The following is an 18,731-nucleotide window of genomic DNA, read 5'->3' as shown; positions in this document are numbered from 1 at the left end:
GGATTGGAGCCATGAACAAACAAGATAGATCTTTCAAGAAATCTGAAAAGGCACCAGATTTGCAGAAAAATCTGAAATCCAAGCATGCATGCACACATACATATACTGTGTGTGGGGGGGGGGGGGTAAAACCCCCCTAAATGATAGAAGCGGTGCTTATAGTTTTAAGAAATGAATGCCCTCTGTGGCCATTGCTAGGGAACCACAACAGTATTGCCAGTCAACAAGCCTTAGGTTCTGTCAGTAAAGGGCAGAGGGGAAGGAATGTTCTGGCCTTTGAGGGGAGGTCTTTTTTTTGAAAAGGGGTGTATGTTTGTGTGTGTGTGCATACCTGAAAATCATGTTACTCTCTGGTGACTGACCCTTATGAGGGACCTGGAGGATATTCAGAGAGGTGGCTGAATAGCCTGCCCCTGTCTTCCTGACTATTTCAGGGAAGTCTCCCATCCAGGTACTAACCACAGTCAACCCTGCTTAGCTTCTGAGATCTGATGAGACTGGGCTTGCCTGGGCTACCCAGGTCAGGGTGAGGGAGGACTCACTAGGGCCAGGCAAGGCAGCAACCACTGGGTGACTTGCTACTGCATCAAATGCATGGCTCACCAAGGCCCAGTTGCTTGTTACTGTTTAACAGCAGTCACCCCATGACTCCACAACAGCCAGTGCAGTGTAGCAGTTAAGAGTTTCAGAGTAGCATCTGGAATCCCCACTCTGTTATGGAAGTTCACTGGGTGACTTTGAACTCATAGCAAAATTCTCAGCCTAAGTTACTTTACAGGGTTGTGAGAATAAAATGAAAGAGCAGAATGATGTAAGCTGCTTTGGGTCCCTACTGTGAATAAATGCAGGATGCAAATAAAGTAAATAAATAATAAAAGGTAACTGAAGATGGTAGGTAAGAAGGAGAGAAAGAAGCAGAGAAGATGATGATATGGGGGCTGCCAGGAAAAAATAGTATGGGAATAGATATAGGGGGAAAGAAGGTGCTCCCTGCAGTCTCGTGGAGGTTCCCCAACATGCTAGTGGGCCTGCCCCAGCTTGGCCTGTACGACATCACTGGGCCTAGTCTGGTGACTGGTATCATGCCACTGGATCCAGTCTAATGACTGCCACATTTCCACTGGGCCAGATTTTTCCCAGGGAGAGAAAAGGAGGGAAACATGAAAAGGAGGCAGAAAAGGTTAGGTTGTCTGGTATGTAAGAAGGAAGCAGGGGAAAGGGAGAATTTATGGAGGCTTTCTGGAAATGAAAAGAAGAAATAGGAAGGGAGGGGAAAATGAAATGCCCTCTACAAGTCCTGTGGGCCCTGTGCTTGAATACATACAAATATTTGCTTTCTTACATTCTCATAGATATGTCATAGTAAGATTACTGTTTTCACAACCAGAGTCATAAACAGCAGACCCTCAGTTCACAAAAGGAAAGCCTAAAAATGACTACAAATGTTATCATGTAACTTAACAACAGCTGTCAGAAATTTTGCCACACACAAAGTACTTATCTCTGAGTAGCCAAGATGATTTAGATTCTGAAGAGATACAGTCTTGTTTAACTAATTCAGCTCTTTGATCTGAAAATTTGGGGCAGTCAAAAAGAATACGATCCACATAATTGATTCTGTTGTTGCCACAATTGTAGAGTCTATCTGAACGTGGAGTTTCATTGGATCTTCCTAACATCACTGCTGAATAGGGTTGCCAGGGACTGAACTTGGGACTTTGACATGGGAAATGTGTCATGTACTATGACTTCTCCCACGAAGTTGCACATAATGTTGCTATAAGTTTATGCCAATAATTTCTTGGAAGCCTCTTATGGAAATATGGGGACCACATCTAGTGATGAAGGCTGGTTCCAGCCCTCCATCTTTCATAGTTGAACTACAATCATGGCCTGCTGTTGTCACAAGACACAAGTCTGGATACTGAATCAAAGTATGATACTTACATATCACTGGCAATGGAGGAGTTCCTGGACATGGACTTTGGAGAGAGGTCATAATCGCTGTCTGACCGGTAGAGAAAGGATTCTCTACGTTGACTGTGAGCAAAGTTAGCCTGGAGAATCAGCCCTGAGCCTGGGCTTGTCATGGGATCCAAGGGACTCCGTCCCGATGAGGTGCCATTGTCTACGTCAAAACTGTAAGAAAGAAGACAAGTTTAATGCTTCACATCCAACAGATTTGCAAATGGAGGTATTATCAATCTAATCTTTTACCAATCAAGCTATGTTTTTTGCTGGGAAAATCAACAGATGGAATCAAATCAATGGTGGGTGCTATTTAATATATATTAGAAAAGCAGACATCAGTTCAAGAGCAAGACACAAAGAAAAGCCGGAGGAAGATGTGCTATGAGGATCATTTCCTTCTATTCCATTTTTAAATGGAGAAATAATTTACTTAAATTCATAGATATGTCATAGGAAATTATTTAGCTTGCTTGCAATGTTTATCTATAATCACACTTCTTACAGACAATTATGCTCAGAGCAGGTTGGAAACTACGGCCTATTTCTCACAATCCACTGGTGATGGGATAAAAATAATTGGATTTCAGATCTTTAGGCTTCAATTTCTACATTCAGAAAATCAAGACATCAGGAAGGAAGCTAGGTTGAATCCTTCTCCTGCTTTCCCTGTGCGCAGAATTGTTTTATAAAAATTAAGAATCCCACATCAGCAATCTGAAGTAATACAGTTCAGATAAAGGATTACAATGCCCTCTGCTGTTTGTGAAAACTAGAGCTAAACTAGATAAGATACTGGAGATCTGTAATGAGATCACCAATCTACTCAGGCTCAGAGGAATCTAGACTATGGCGCTGGATGAAGGTAAATTATGGTATGAGCTTTCATCAGTCACTGCTCACTTCTTCACATATAATTATTAATTATTATTTTAAATCAATCATTTATTAACCCTTTTCCTTGTGCTCTTTCCCTTATTTAAATCATGCATGCACAAACACTGAGAAATGTTAGATGACTTCAAAAGGCTATGCAAACTTCCTTATATATTGTCTAGTTGAACCGGTAGGGTTAGTACTACAGATATAAAATATTGTGTCCTTTAATAAATGCATGGAGCTCCTGTACATGTAGGTTTTCCCAATAAAGAGATGAATTTTTTCATTAACTGGTAAACATCATTGAATTAAACACACTATTCATTGTCATTACTATAACAAAAACAAATAAGGAAATTTCAGTTACATTATTTAATTAGATGAAGATGGGTAGCCATGTTAGTTTGTAGCAGCAGAAAAGAATAAGAGCTCAGTAGCACCTTAAAGACTAACAAAATTTGTGGTAGGGGATGAGCTTTCATGAGCCACTTCTTCAGAGAATTGTTTAATTAATTATTAATTAACCCATGTCAACAATCAGTTTAACTGACTCAATGTAACTCACTTGAACTGCAATGCACACATTTAAAGTTATTTCCACTGGTATTATTACAATGTCTCTTTTCCACCAAGAACTCACACTGACTGGGTTCTATCCAGGCTAAATTTTCCATCATTAGGATGGAATTTTTTTCCTCCCACTTCCAATGCAGGCTACTAATCTCTACAAATTCTGCTTCTGGGGGATAGGGAACCCATGAGGAATGTCTGCAGCAGGAAAGTGGGATTGGCAAAAACTGCATAATGCTGTCTATACAATGAAAACCTTCATGATCATTCTCCTATATGCTCTTCTTTGGGTGCAAAAAGCCCCTGTTCCCCAATAATTCCACCTGCTTCCATGGTTGCCAAATTCAACTTTCTGATCTTTATGCGTAGCTCAGCCTGTCTTCTGGTAGTGTCTTCTGCCTGCTTTGAAAGTGCAGTTTTTTATGACGTGTAAACTGGCCCTGACCTGGATATCCCAGGTTACCCTCATCTTGTCAGAGCTAAGCAGGGTCAGCCCTGGTTAGTATGTGAATGGGAGACCACCAAAAAATTCCCAGGGTTGTGATGTGGACTATCTCTTGCCTTGAAAACCCTACAGAGTCATCATAAGTCAGTTGTGACTTTATGGTACACTTCCACCACCACCAAAACCAACCAGGGTGCTTTCTCCTATCTGAGTGAAATCTGGCAGGATTCCTTGAGCGAAGGCACAATCTTTGAAAATTTCATGCACACTGGATGGGAAAGTTACAGCCCATTGAAAGGAACAGGAAACAAAAATGAATAATATGATAACCAACTGAAATGAGAAGGAATGAAAACGTAACTCTAATATGGATAGAGCCACAAAAAAGACAAAGAGCTCTATCCACCTTTGATCTTTCTGTGACTACCTTCCCTACAACTGCTAAACAGATGACACGGAACAAAAAAATGACAATTAAAAGACAACAATAACTTTAAAAATCAATACACTGGATTCCAAAGAAGTTCAAATGAAATTCTATTTATGAAACAGATCTTTCTTTTCTCCATTTTTTGCAGCCCCTCATGTCACTTAAGATGATTCTGAAAGTCAGGGGACATTCAGGCACAGTATGGGATACAGTAGTGGGGCTGCAACTTGGGCGGAGGACATCGATGGAAAACACAGATTCCTCTCTGGGCATGAGTAAAAGTGTCTTCTGGCCACACAAGAACACTTTGAGATTCCTGCCAATAAATACAAATACAACCTATTTCTTTATTTATTTAGTAGGCTTATATTCCGCCTTTTTCCGTAAACGGGCAATAACAATATTGTTAAAAATGATGTTGCTATTTATATCTAGCTATTCTCCTCAACAGAGATTGAAAGAGGCTTTGCAACATCATTCTCTTCTCTTCCATTTTATTTGCACAACAACCCTCTGAAGTAGGTTAGACTGGAGGACAAGGTCACCCAACCAGCTTCCACAGCAGAAGGAGGACATAAAGACCTGGGTCTCCCAGATCCTAGTCTATCATGCTCACTACAACACCATGTTGGTTCTCAGAGCTAGAGTGAATTAAAAGATACAAATAACAATAAAACTTGAAATGGCAGGAGAAAGTTGCATATCACAATTTCATCGTGTGGAAACCTTTTCTTATGCTGACTCCTGACCACTTCAGTTTATGGTGCATCCACCACTGTGAGCCAGATTTGCACAAGATCTGGATTTTGCCATGGCAGCGTAAAGACTCAAAAAATGTAAAGCACCAGTCGTTTCCGACTCTGGGGTGATGTCGCGTCACAATGTTTTCACAGCAGACTTTTCACAGGGTGGTTTGTCATTGCCTTCCCCAGTCATCTACACTTTATCCCCAGCAAGCTGGATACTCATTTTATCGACCTCAGAAAGATGGAAGGCTGAGTCAACCTTCAGCCGGCTACCTGAACCCAATTTCTGCCAGAATCGAACTCAGGTCGTGAGTAGAGCTTGGACTGCAGTACTGCAGCTTATCACTCTGTGCCACGGGGCTCTGTAAAGATTCAAACAGCTACATTTATATACTGTGCCAAATCCAAAGTGTGGTGGTACATGGGCAATGCAGGCTTTCTACCTTGCTGATGCCACTGAGAACACAAATGGATTCAAAACAAGAAAATGCTTGCTTAATTAGAAACTTCCATTTAAAAGTGCTTTTAAAATACATTGCAGTGTACAGTTATTCAGTATATTAACATAATGTGAAATGCATGGTTTTTAAAATTGTTTTATTCCTATTTAATAGTTTCATTGCATTATAATGGTTACTGATACTGGGTTTGTACTAGGGATGTGTGATGTATTCTGACGTGTTAAAAGTATTAAATTATGAATATTATCATGTAATCACTCTATCTAACAACATACTGGCTCACTGCCATGTGGATGATGTATAAGGACAAGGCAGGAGTCTATAGTTACTCACTCAAGGACCCAGAGGTACAAAGAAAAGTATGACTTCACCACCACCACCGCCCCAACCCATCTTGACAAGCACTATGAATGATGAGAGCAGTAGCTTGGGGGAAGGGGCAGTGTAAAAGTGGTAGAGCATCTGCTTGGCATGCAGAAGGTCCCATGGTCAATCCCCAGCATCTCCAATAGGGATCAGATTGTAAGTGATGTGAAAGACCTTAAAGCTTGAGATCCTGGAGAGCCATTTCTAATCTGAGTAGGCAGCATGGACCTTGATAGTCTGATGGTCTGATTCAGTATAAGGCAACTTCATGTATACTAATTTATATGATATGAGCATCAGTTTAAGATGGGAGCGGGGTAGGTGGGTGGAGAACTTTATTTGGTTGAGGTTGGTATTTCCAAGGTATTCATTCCTACCCTCCCCAAATCTTCTAGAGCCTACTATTATATCAAGTAGTAAATAGGCAGGATGCTGTGTTGATAAAGGCCACAACACTTGGCTACCCACTGTGAGTTGGGGTCACCAGCTGTTTCAGTGACTCCCTACATATTCAGAAAAAATGTTTAAACCAGAAGACAAGGGAATTAAACCTAAAAATCCTTGTCATATTAGGATTAAATATGGTACAGGAGCAATGAGCTGTAGAGAGCATGTGTGTGTCAGGTAAAGGCAGAGGTGGTGGTAGGGGGAAGGACAAGAAATTGACCTTCTCAGGTTCCTGACAGCATAGAGAATTCTGGAGGAATTGCTTTAGGGAGGTGGGGTAGAATTTCTCAATTGTTCACCTACTCCTGTTCCTCATGTGTGCCCAGATTGTTTTTATCATTGTTGTTATGTGCAATTACGGCTTAATTGTAAGTAAAAAAGGGGTTACTTGATTGATTTACAAATCATCTTTGAGGAGAATATTTCTGCAGCATTTGAAAATCAGATTTTTAAAAGAGACTTCAATATATTTTGAACATCCCAATAGCAAACACTGAAAGACTTCTAACCTCTCATCAAAATCCAAGCTACTTTTGTTTTCTTTTAGATTAAGCATATTTTTTTAAAAATCAACCAAAATTGAAAAGGACTGAGCTAAAATGCATTTTTAGCAATACAGTCAAAACTACATCTGAGAAGAGCTGTAGTTTGCCAGGTGTATTTAGATGTGTTTATTTCAATACAACAGTTTAGCCACTAGATGGGGGTCCAAAACTAAAAACAGGGAACTGGCATTTCAGCGTCTGAATTTAATGCTGATGCAGAGCTTACACTCGTATCTATATCACATAGGTATTTCATATGGAAAATGATTGCTTGTGTGACACGTATCCAAAACAGTGGAAAAGCTGAGCTTTTAGGAAGGAAGATGTTGAGTGCTGACCAGAGATTAATTATTGTTCTTACAGAAATTTTCAGTCTCTCTGAATATGTTGTCAACATTTTAACAGATCAAGGATAATATATGAGACAGTTGTCATTTGCATGTGGTGGCAGAAACAACTAAGTGTAAACTAATTAAAGATAGATAGATCCAAGCGGGCAGCCGTGTTGGTCTGAAGCAGTTGAACAAAGCAGAAGTCAAGTTGCACCTTTAAGACCAACCAATTTTTATTTAGAACGTAAGCTTTCATGTGCTCTTAAGCACACTTCATCAGACGAGGAATCCAGCACAGTGAGCAAAGCCATACATAGTGGAGCAGAGCCATACATAGCTGGTAGGCAGTGGCGCAGAATGCAACATGGGACAGATTTAAGAACCAATGACAGTGAAGCAAAATTACCTGGTACATAGTGGTTTAGAATGTAAAATGGTACAATGACAGAAAAGTAAAATTAACAGATTGAGCAAACCTTTGACCTGAGTAGCACGAGCATACGAAAGCAACAAAACAGCAGTATGCAGTAAAATTAACAAATTGAGCAAACCTTTGATCTGAGTAGCATGAGCCACTGCCTACCAGCTATGTATGGCTCTGCTCAGCTAAGTATGGCTTTGCTCACTGTGCTGGATTCCTCATCTGATGAAGTGTGCTTAAGAGCACACAAAAGCTTCCTTTCTAAATAAAAATTGGTTGGTCTTAAAGGTGTAACTTGACTCCTGCTTAATTAAAGATAGGTTTATCTCCAAAAGGAAACACTAACATGTACGTGATTTGGTCTGCAAAATTGCACAAGTTTTATTTTTAAAAAGGATTTTTAAAAAAGAAATGGAAGGAAGATGAAAGCTAGCTCAGCTCTTCCTGCTAAACCACCCCTAATCAATCAGGGCTTTACAAATAGGTTTGCCCTGTCATGACAGCTATCAGTATGTGGGGGGGGAGGGGAGAGGGGGGGGGAGAGAGAGAGATTCATATTGTCCATGTTAATGATAAAGACCCCTAAACTGAAAAGGATGGGAATCACAGATACAAAATTTACCTAATGAAACAACAGAAATTTTGAAAGCAGCTAACATAACCCTGAAGTTCCTCTAAATACCTTTTCTTTATAGTAAGAAGAAAATAAAGGGCTGCACCAGTCACAGGAAATAAAAAAAGAACGCTAAGGCCAAAGGTGCAAAATCAGGTAAAAATATTTTTTATTAGTTAAAATTAAAAAAAAAAAAAATCCTGTGTGTTTTGCCAACAGGCTTCATCAGGGGAATCTGTTTGTCTTGCAGTAATTCTTCAAAAGGAGAACAAGATCAATAGCAAGTTGTCACTGGAAGAAACTTTACTATATTCTAGAACAGTGATGGCGAACCTTTTAGAGACCAAGTACCCAAACTACAACCCAAAACCCACTTATTTATCGCAAAGTGCCAACATGGCAATTTAACCTGAATGCTGAGGGTTTAGTTTAGAAAAAAACTCATAGTGAAATTAACAAACTGAAAGAACATTTGGTTTGGATAGCATTTGCTTAAGAAACCAACAAAATAGTAACATGTCAGAATGGGAGAATGATGGCAAGAGTGTCAAAAGGCAATAAATGGAGGTTGTTCATTGCTCTGTTGCTTGCAGGTCTGGGTTAAACTGAGAACATGCCTTTCCCAGAGGTGTTCCTGTCCACCTAATTTACTTTTGGACACGTAACATACATTATAAACATCATTCTAGTTTGCCATTAGAAAAAAAGAATACATTAAAATATAGTGTGTTTAGTAGGAGCTGGTGGTTAGGGTGTCCAAATCAGATCTGGGAGGTCCTGATTCGTATGCCCACTCTGTCCTGGCAGCTTGCTGGGAAACCTTGGCCAGTAATATACTCTGAGTTAACCCGCCTCATAGGTTTGTTGTGAGGATAAAAGAGAAGGGGAGAGTGTATCAAACCACTTCAGTGTCCTTTTGGGGGAGGAAGGCAGGGGATACATGATGTTAGTTAATAAATTAAGTTGATGAAAGGAGTCCACTGATTTATATGGTTAAATCTGAGTCCAGCAGCACCTTAGAGAACAAGATTTTTGAGAGTCAAAGCCCCTTTTATCTAATTGAGGGAGCTCTAGACCTGGAAAGCTTGTGCCCCCTCCTCCAAATCTTGTTGGTCTCCAAGGTGCTCCTGGGCTCAAATCTAGTTGTTCTACTATAGACCAGCACGGCTACCCTTGGAAACTTCAGGGATAGTCTGAATTATATTAAGTAGAAAGTCTGATGTGAGAAAGGAGGGCCAGTTTGGTGTAGAGGTTAAGTGTGTGGACTCTTATCTGGGAGAAGTGGGATTGATTCCCCACTCCTTCACTTTCAGCTGCTGGAATGGTCTTAGGTCAGCCATAGCTATCACAGAGCTGTCCTTGAAAGGGCAGCTTCTGAGAGAGTTTCTCTTAGCCCCACCTACCTCACAGGGTGTCTGTTATGAGGGAGGAAGGTAAAGGAGATTGTGAGCTGCTCTGAGACCCTGGGATTCAGAGTGAAGGGCAGGATATAAATTATACAATCCTGTGCATGTATAGAGAGTAGGTGCCACAGTGCTTACTGTAGATTACTTCCGAGTAACCTTGGAGAGCAAGCCTAATGAGGAAAGGCTAAGGGACTTGGGGATATTCAGTCTGGAGAAGAGGAGGTTGAGGGGGGAGACATGATTGCTCTTTTGAAGTATTACCAGGGCTGCCACTTAGAGGAGGGCAGGGAGCTGCTCCTGCTGCCAGCAGAGGAGAGGACTGGCATAGGAAAAACTTTTTAACAGTAAGAGTTGTTCAACAGTGCAATCAACCCCCTCACTGGCAGTTTTTAAGCAGCAGCTGGACATACACTTGTCAGGGATGCTTTGGAAAACCAGAACAGCAGTGAAACAGTTCAAAAACAGCTTATCAACAATTTGCCTTATGGTGCCTGTAGCTTGAAAGAGCTCTGCTCAGATACTGCTATCAGAAGCATTGTATTTGAAAGCAAGGAAGCCTGCAGTTCCTCCCATTCCACTCCTAAACCAGAGGTGATCCCGGTTGCTGTTTCTGCCAAATTAGTGGGATACAACATTTCCTGTAATAAACCCACATCCCTTCAAAAAAATGTGCTTGATTCAAGGTCCTGATCTCTCCTCCCCCTCCTCCTCACATATCCATGCTCTCTTTTTCCCTTCAGCTTGGACCGTGCCACAACAGTTTTGAAATATGAAACACAACCAGGGAGCCAAGCCTCGTGTGCAGGTGGGGGGGGGGGGCGAGGGAGTGTGCATGCCCATAGAGAGGGCTCTGAGTGCCGCCTCTGGCACCCGTGCCACAGGTTCACCACCAATGTTCTAGAATACAGTAAAGTTTCTTGAAGTGACAGTTGAACAAAGCAGGAGTCAAGTTGCACCTTTAAAACCAACTAATTCGCCTGATGAAGCCTGTTGGCAAAATGCATAGGAAATTTTTGGGAAATGAACTGAGTAATAAAATGCAGAGGAGGCAGGCTAGAATAAAACAAACTCTATCTATCTATCTGTCTGTCTGTCTATTTATCTGGCTACACAACACTAGACAACTTTATAAAAAGCCTGTTTTTGATTAAAATATAATGGCTTGGGTCCCATCAACACATAAATGGATCCCTTGCCTTACAGCCCCCCAAAATCTGACCCCAAGATCTGTGGTACTTTCACAGAGTGGGATGCAGGGCTTAGGGCTGCTACTTGCAAGGAAATTAATCTGCTGTCTCACATCTTGTTCAAACTCTTCCAGGAATGCAACAAGCACTCAGGAGAGAGAATTTTGCCCCATGTGAATACTCCTTCTAGCTCCAGTCCTTCCTCCATGGTGCAACCTTCTCTTTACATAAAGGTCTCCCAACCCTCAGGAGCAGCTTTTCAAGGAATGCAGGAAGTTGCAGTGGGAAGGTGGAGAGAACAGTGGCAAGAACTTGCTAGTTCATTGGACTGAACTGAATGAGATTTTTAATTCTTGAAAACAAAAGCTGTCAACCAAGAAAGCTGGTACATCTCTTTAGTCCCTAGATGCAGCATTATGCCTGTACTCTTATTATTTAACTGGGGGGAGGAAGATTGTTAATCACTTCCCAGTTATTTCAGATTAGCCCCAACAATTGATTTATTAAAGTTTGCATCTCCGTTAACAACTTAGATCACTGGATGATGATGCATAACCTCTTATTCTTAGCTCCCGGTGGTTTCTAGAATGCATAAACTTTTCCTACCTAAATATATGTTAGATAGCCTTTTTATTGGAGTGTGTGAGAAAGGTTTCAGAAGTGCTTTATCCCAGATAGCCTGATTGCAGCCTTATGAGTGAACAGCAACCTCAAAAAACAAAGAGTTGATGGGCCATCTTGGAAGAATGCCACTGATGAAGGGCTCGTCTTCATGCTCTGTGTAGGAGCTGCTAAAATTGGCTGAGGCTTTGAAGTTGGTATTAAACAGGGCTCTTTTTGAGCAGGAATGCACTGGAATACAGTTCCGGCTGGCTTGGGGTCAGGGGTGTGGCCTAATAAACAAATGAGTTCCTGTTGGGCTTTTTCTACAAAAAAGGCCTGCTATAAATTAAACATTTTAGTTCAACTCTAGTTTAACTTCTCCAGTATTCTTTATTTGTCCAGTTCAGATCCACTTTGATCACTGATATTTTTACAGATTAACATCATTTGTAACAGCTATTGCAACTATTTATAACTTGAGAAATATATTTTAATATGTTATTGGCTTGCATTAGTAAAGGGGTCTCCAACCAGGACTGCCAATCCACCAGTGGGAATGGGGGGACCCCCTCCCCCAGCTTCTGTTGCCTGCCACTGCTCTGAATGGCATTGGGAGAAGAATTTAAAACACTGTCAGCTCTGGAGCTGGTGTTGTGGACCCCCCATGTCCCCACCACCTTCCCTCCTTCCAGTCACTAGAACCTGCTTGGTAACTCTTTGCAGAGACTGACCAAGAGAGAGATCTTGGGATCGTGGTAGATAACTCACTGAAAATGTCAAGACAGTGTGCAATTGCAATAAAAAAGGCCAAAGCCATGCTGGGAATTATTAGGAAGGGAATTGAAAACAAATCAGCCAGTATCATAATGCCCCTGTATAAATTGATGGTGCAGTCTCATTTGGAATACTGTGTGCAATTCTGGTCACTGCACCTCAAAAAGGATATTATAGCATTGGAAAAAGTCCAGAAAAGGGCAACTAGAATGATTAAAGGGTTGGGACACTTTCCTTATGAAGAAAAGTTAAAACGCTTGGGGCTCTTTAGCTTGGAGAAACGTTGACTTCGAGGTGACATGATAGAGGTTTACAAGATTATGCATGGGATGGAGAAGGTAGAGAAAGAAGTACTTTTCTCCCTTTCTCACAATACAAGAACTCGTGGGCATTCGATGAAATTGCTGAGCAGTCGGGTTAGAATGGATAAAAGGAGGTACTTCTTCACCCAAAGGGTGATTAACATGTGGAATTCACTGCCACAGGAGGTGGTAGCAGCTACAAGCATAGCCAGCTTCAAGAGAGGGTTAGATAAAAAAATATGGAGCAGAGGTCCATCAGTGGCTATTAGCTACAGTGTGTATATATATGTGTATATATATATATGTATATATATATAAATTTTGGCCACTGTGTGACACAGAGTGTTGGACTGGATGGGCCATTGGCCTGATCCAACATGGCTTCTCTTATGTTCTTAACCCTATCTCCAACCCTATCTCATTGGCTGATTCTTAGGATGGTGCTGAAAACACATTTCAAATATCAAGAAAGAAGAAGAAACAGATTTATACCCCGCCCTTCTCTCTGAATTAGAGACTCAGAACGGCTTACAATCTCCTATGTCTTCTCCCCCCACAACAGAGGTGGGTGGGGCTGAGAGGGCTCTCACAGCAGCTGCCCTTTCAAGGACAATTCCTGCGATAGCTATGGCTGACCCAAGGCCATTCCAGCAGCTGTAAGTGGAGCAGTGGGGAATCAAACCCAGTTCTCCCAGATAAGAGTCTGCCCACTTAACCACTACACCAAACTGGCTTTTAATGAAGCTGGTTGATGCAGAACAGCTTGTGCATCCCACAAAAGACTCAGAAAAGGTTGAGTTTAAATCTCTGTTCTCTGCAGTTCACTTCAGGCATTACATTTTAGATGTTCCTGTTTTGTACACTGGGAGGACTCCATCATTTTGTGTCAAAACAACCATGTTCATTTTGCAGTTCCAGTATGTGTAAAGGTATACATTTGAAAATATGGGTTTAAACAAACTTTGGCTGGGATATTCACAAGCTGCCCAACTCACAAAACATAGTGATCACACATATAAGAGACGTGCATGTAGTTCACTCAGCCAGAACTCTGTATAGAAGGAGCAAAGGCATAATTCTTGGAAAGGGCTCATGGAATAAAAGACAACAAGGATGGAGGGTTCCATAACCACTCTCACAACATTTACAGATGACTGCTTTGGGATCTTTTCTTCTTTGTGTTTACACTGCAGACAGCCTTTCCAATTAAACGTTGTATTAAAAAACTGAATTGACAGAGGTCCTTTGAATTAGCAAGCATTTATTTTTAAAAGTTCTATTAACATGCTTGTTGTAAATTTATATTGACTTATGAGTTCTAAGAACATCACATACTTAAGAACAACTGGAAACACATTTTGGATGGCTTAAAACCAATATTTAATAATTGCGTTGTGTTGAACGTTTCCCAAATAAACTTGATTTGCTATCCATGCAGAAGATCTTTAGTACAGTCTTTCAGAAAGCTTGGTGGCAACCATTCAGTTAAAATATTTTGATTAAAACTTGTTTCCATGAAACTTGAATCATTCAATTAAAAGGTTACAGTTTGCCTGTGCAACTTATTATAGTTGATAGTGCTGTTTGCAACAAGGCATAAAATGCCAAAAATGTAGATAAATCTTTAACAAAAGAAAAAGACTCCTTGACATAGTAAATGAACTATGAGCATCCAATAACTTAATCTGCTGAGCTACATTTTAGTAGCAAAGGCTGCAGTATTTCAAGAGTTAGTCCCCAATGAATTGAAGATCAAATAAAACAGAATTTAGGGCTGCAGTTCTCTTGTCTTTGGTCTGCATCTTGCCAAAATAAATGGCAAATAAATCGCCACTGAGCACTCTAGATGCAGAATTATGATTTCATATTCTGTTTAAAAAATACTCCCAAGGGAATACTGGCACAAAGCATTCAAAAGCAATCTTTTAACGTAATCTGTAGTTTTGTAAGATGAAGGAGATAGTACAATTAACAGAACTACACTTGGCCAAGGTTTAAAAAATACATCTGCAAAAGCTGCTTCATTCTGAAGCAGTTCATTGTATTAATGAATGTTTAGTAATGCAGACCGAGTAATTTGTATTTGCTGTTATGTTCCTGGATCAACAAAGTAGACAGCAGTGAAAAATAATGGCATCCAGAAAACAAAATAGTCCTCATGATCACTCTGCTCCTCTGACCCAGAAATAGGTGTGATGGCACTCATTTCTGAATGTAGTCACACAGCTGAGGACATGTTATATCTTCCACGTATGATGTGCTAATATAAAGTGAAAACAAGATATCAGCCATCCTAAACAGGTTAGTAACACCCCCAAATTTACCACATCTTCTTTGTGGCTGGAGACAAATATTTTCATTCCCACCACATATGGTATTTAATACTCAAACAATATTTAGACTCAGCTTTAATTTGTATCAATTACTATTAAAAGTTAGAAGTTGTCCCAACCTAGATAGCCAAGGCAAGCCTGATCTCAACAGATCAGAAACGACTGGTGCTTGCACAGTAGGGTTGCCAAGTCCAATTAAAGAAAAATCTGGGGACTTTGGGGGCGGAGCCAGGAGACATTGGGGGCGGAGCCAGGAGACATTGGGGGTGGAGCCAGGAACAAGGATGTGACAAGCATAATTGAACTCCAAGGGAGTTCTGGCCATCACATTCAAAGGGACAGCACGCCTTTTTAAATGCCTTTCTTCCATAAGAAATAATTAAGGATAGGGGCACCATCTTTTGGGGCTCATAGAATTGGACCCTCTGGTCCAATATTTTTGAAACTTGGGGGGTATTTTGGGGAGAGGCACTAGCTGCTATACTAAAAATCTGGTGCCTCTACCTCAAAAAATAGCCCCCCCAGAGCCTCCAATACCCATGGATCAATTCCCTATTATTCTCTATGGGAATCGTTCTCCATAGGGAATAATACAGTGCCTAGTAGACATTTCCCTCCCCCCCCACGCTTTCTAAAGGGGGGGGAGGGCGGGCCTCCATACCAGGGAATCCCCCCTCCCTGCCCCCCTCCCTCTCTCTCTCACACACACACAAATACTTACCGTACTTGGTCTTCTTCCAGCAGAATTTGCTCACTGTGAAAAAGGAAAGCAAGGCTGCACAGGAAAAGAAAGGGAGGGGCCGTTCCTGTTTCCTGTTTCCTGTGCAGCCTTAAAGGGACACATTTTAAAAACGGATCCCAAGCTGTAAAACAACATGATGCCTACAGCTATGTTCTCTCTCCCCCTGCCCCCAGATTTTTTAAGAGCGGGGGAGGAGGCTGAAAATTCGGGGGTCCCCCGCCAGGGTGGGAGGGTTGGGAAGCCTATTGCACAGGGAACTACCTTTACTTTTAATAGGGATTGCCAGAAGTCAACCATGACTTCCAGGCACACACGCACGCACACACATACACACTCATAAGATAGAAGGTTAGCATGCCCTTCAGATCTCAGAAACTAGGCAAGGTTAGCTCTGGTTAGTAATTGCATGGGAGTCCACCATGGAAGTCCAAGGTCACTACACAGAGACAGACAGGCCTCTGAACATTGCCAGAAGTAAAAGGGTTGCAGGAAGTCAGCTTTAAAAAGTATAGATAGATTCAGGGCTTTTTTGTAGCAGGAACTTCTTTGCATATTAGGCCGCACACCCTTGATGTAGCCAATCCTCCAAGAGCTTAAAGGGCTCTTACTACAGGGCCTACTGTAAGCTCTGGGAGGATTGGCTACACCAAGGGTGTGTGGCCTAATATGCAAAGGAGTTCCTACTACAAAAAAAGCGAAAGAAAGAAAGAAAGAAAGAAAGAAAGAAAGAAAGAAAGAAAGAAAGAAAGGAAGAAAGAAAGAAAGAAAGAAAGGAAGGAAGGAAGGAAGGAAGGAAGGAAGGAAGGAAGGAAGGAAGGAAGGAAGGAAGGAAGGAAGGAAGGAAGGAAGGAAGGAAGGAAAGAAAGAAGGAAAGAAAGAAAGAAAGAAAGAAAGAAAGAAAGAAAGAAAGAAAGAAAGAAAGAAAGAAAGAAAGAAAGAAAGAAAGAAAGAAAGAAAGAAAGAAAGAAAGAAAGAAAGAAAGAAAGAAAGAAGCAGAATCAGCACAGCTTGTCCAAAGACAAGTGCTGGAATTCTTTCAGAATGATATGTCCACAAACATGGAGGCTGGAGGTAAACAGAATTAAAAACAATGGCATGGCTAGTTCTTAAGAGTTACCAACATTCGACGGAGACATTCCTGGAGATTTGTGGATGGAGTCTGAGGACGGGAGGGGAAGGGCCTCAACAGGGTATAATCTGCAGAGTCCACCTTTCAAAGCAGCCATTTTCTTCAGGTGAACTGATCTTTGCCCTTTGTGTACATCGTCCTTGATTGAACATACCACTGTTTAATGTGGCTCCTCAAACTTTGTATACTGTCCTGAGGCCTTACACAATGATTTCCACTATGTCTCAGTTCTTTACTACTACAAAGGGACATGCTATAAATTGGCCATTTTGTGGCAACATCTGATTTGTGACTCAGATGTTCTGTGTTTTAACCAAGACAGCCAGGTCTCTTTTTGCCTCTGCTATTCCTAGCTGACCTGATCCAGATGAATCTTCCTTAATGATATGACCTCAAGATTTATATTACTGAACTTAAATGCAGGAATTCATAGAGTGCACAAAAGCTGTTTATTCTTATTGGAGCCAGTTCTCTGCCCAATCCACCCAAGCAACCACTTCAGGTGGACACAGACATGGCACAAGGGCTCAGCTCTCTCCTGGCTGGCAGAATCAGTTTGCTGGCTCGCAACAGCCACTTAGGTGGGAGAGCGGAGTAGACTCAACCAATGGCACTCGACTGACAGTTTGACAGGCCAAAAGTTGATGCACCACAGTCCCACCCAGTCACAACCAATCAGGTTGCTCAGTTTTGTGAACACAAAAGAGGTTTTATTAGATTATAGACAGGACCAATAGCAAGTTAACCTTTTTGAAGTTAATCTGTTCAAAAAAAGTTAAATGTTCATTACATAAATATGTCATGCAAAATGTGCTTCTATTTTTGAAAGTAAAATTTCTTTTTCTTGTTACCAATGGAGTCAGATAATCTTCAAAATTTATTTTAACAGTATTTTCCCCTTAAGAAGAAGAAGAATTGCAGATTTATACCCCGCCCTTCTCTCTGCATCAGAGACTCAGAGCGGCTTACAATCTCCTTTATCTTCTCCCTCCACAACAGACACCCTGTGAGGTGGGTGGGGCTGAGAGGGCTCTCTGTAAGCCGCCCTGAGCCTGCCTCAGCGGGGAGGGCAGGGTATAAATAAAATTTTATTATTATTATTATTATTATTATTATACTCTCACAGCAGTTTCCCTTTCAAGGACAACTCCTGTGAAAGCTATGGCTAACCCAAGGCCATTCCAGCAGGTGCAAGTGGAGGAGTGGGGAATCAAACCCAGTTCTCCCAGATAAGACTCCATGCATTTAACCACTACTTAACCACGCACTTAACCACTACACCAAACTGGCTCAGCAAACTGGAAAGGAGAATCAGGAATACTCAGAAAAAAGCTGCTATGCTTCTAAGGCAAATGATATTTTTTAATTATGGCCATTTTCTAAGGGTTATGAAGCTCTATTAGTTGTTGAACAATTGCTAATTTCATAAATGTTATTTTAAAAAGCAAAACATTTACATTACTATCATGATAATTAACGATGCTTGCTCAAAATGCCAATATTTTGAGAAATGAATAGGTCCATTAAATGGCATAGACAAAATAACCCATCATGCAAATATGAGATTAAAAAAAACCCTTGGATTTGTTCTGATTCAATGGTATCTGGCGCTTCTTATTTAACTCCAGTTTCATTTTATATTGCTGGTGTTCAAGCAAAAAACAATGAAAGGGACATTTTCAAAGTAGAAAAGGTGAGGAGGTGAAAGGCTGCAGTGGCACAAGACATTTCTGTTACGCAATCAAATGTAGAGATTGCTCCATCTTCATGCAGCTGCACAACTTATAAAAATGGTCAGAATGCTTGCAGCCATGTCGATTATCATGGGAAAGTTAATTAAAATTCTTCCAGGCAGGACTTCAAACTGAAAACGATTATTCATTTATACTTCATTTTCCTAAAGCTGTGTATTCATTGAATGTTGATCAACAAATTAGATCTGGGCTTTTTAAAAACTTAAAACGCAGTGCTCCACTATGACGTTTGTACAAGCAAGGCAGTGGGTTGGGGCGGGGGGGGGGGGAGAGAACAG

At 41.0% G+C, this 18,731-nt stretch overlaps 1 protein-coding gene across 6 annotated transcripts in view; it reads right to left on the bottom strand.

The window, feature by feature from the left end:
- The window catches only part of PDE4D (phosphodiesterase 4D), a 596,108-nt gene that overhangs the window by 149,736 nt on the left and 427,641 nt on the right, over positions 1–18,731 (bottom strand). For all 6 annotated transcript variants that reach the window (XM_060235952.1, XM_060235953.1, XM_060235957.1 and 3 more), the window contains exon 2: positions 1,948–2,139. In XM_060235952.1, the coding sequence (XP_060091935.1) occupies positions 1,948–2,139 (192 nt within the window). The remainder of the gene's footprint in view (positions 1–1,947; positions 2,140–18,731) is intronic.

This window comes from Heteronotia binoei, chromosome 4 (assembly GCF_032191835.1).
Source record: "Heteronotia binoei isolate CCM8104 ecotype False Entrance Well chromosome 4, APGP_CSIRO_Hbin_v1, whole genome shotgun sequence".
Classification (NCBI taxonomy): domain Eukaryota; kingdom Metazoa; phylum Chordata; class Lepidosauria; order Squamata; family Gekkonidae; genus Heteronotia; species Heteronotia binoei.
This window is presented reverse-complemented; position numbering and strand designations above follow the sequence as displayed.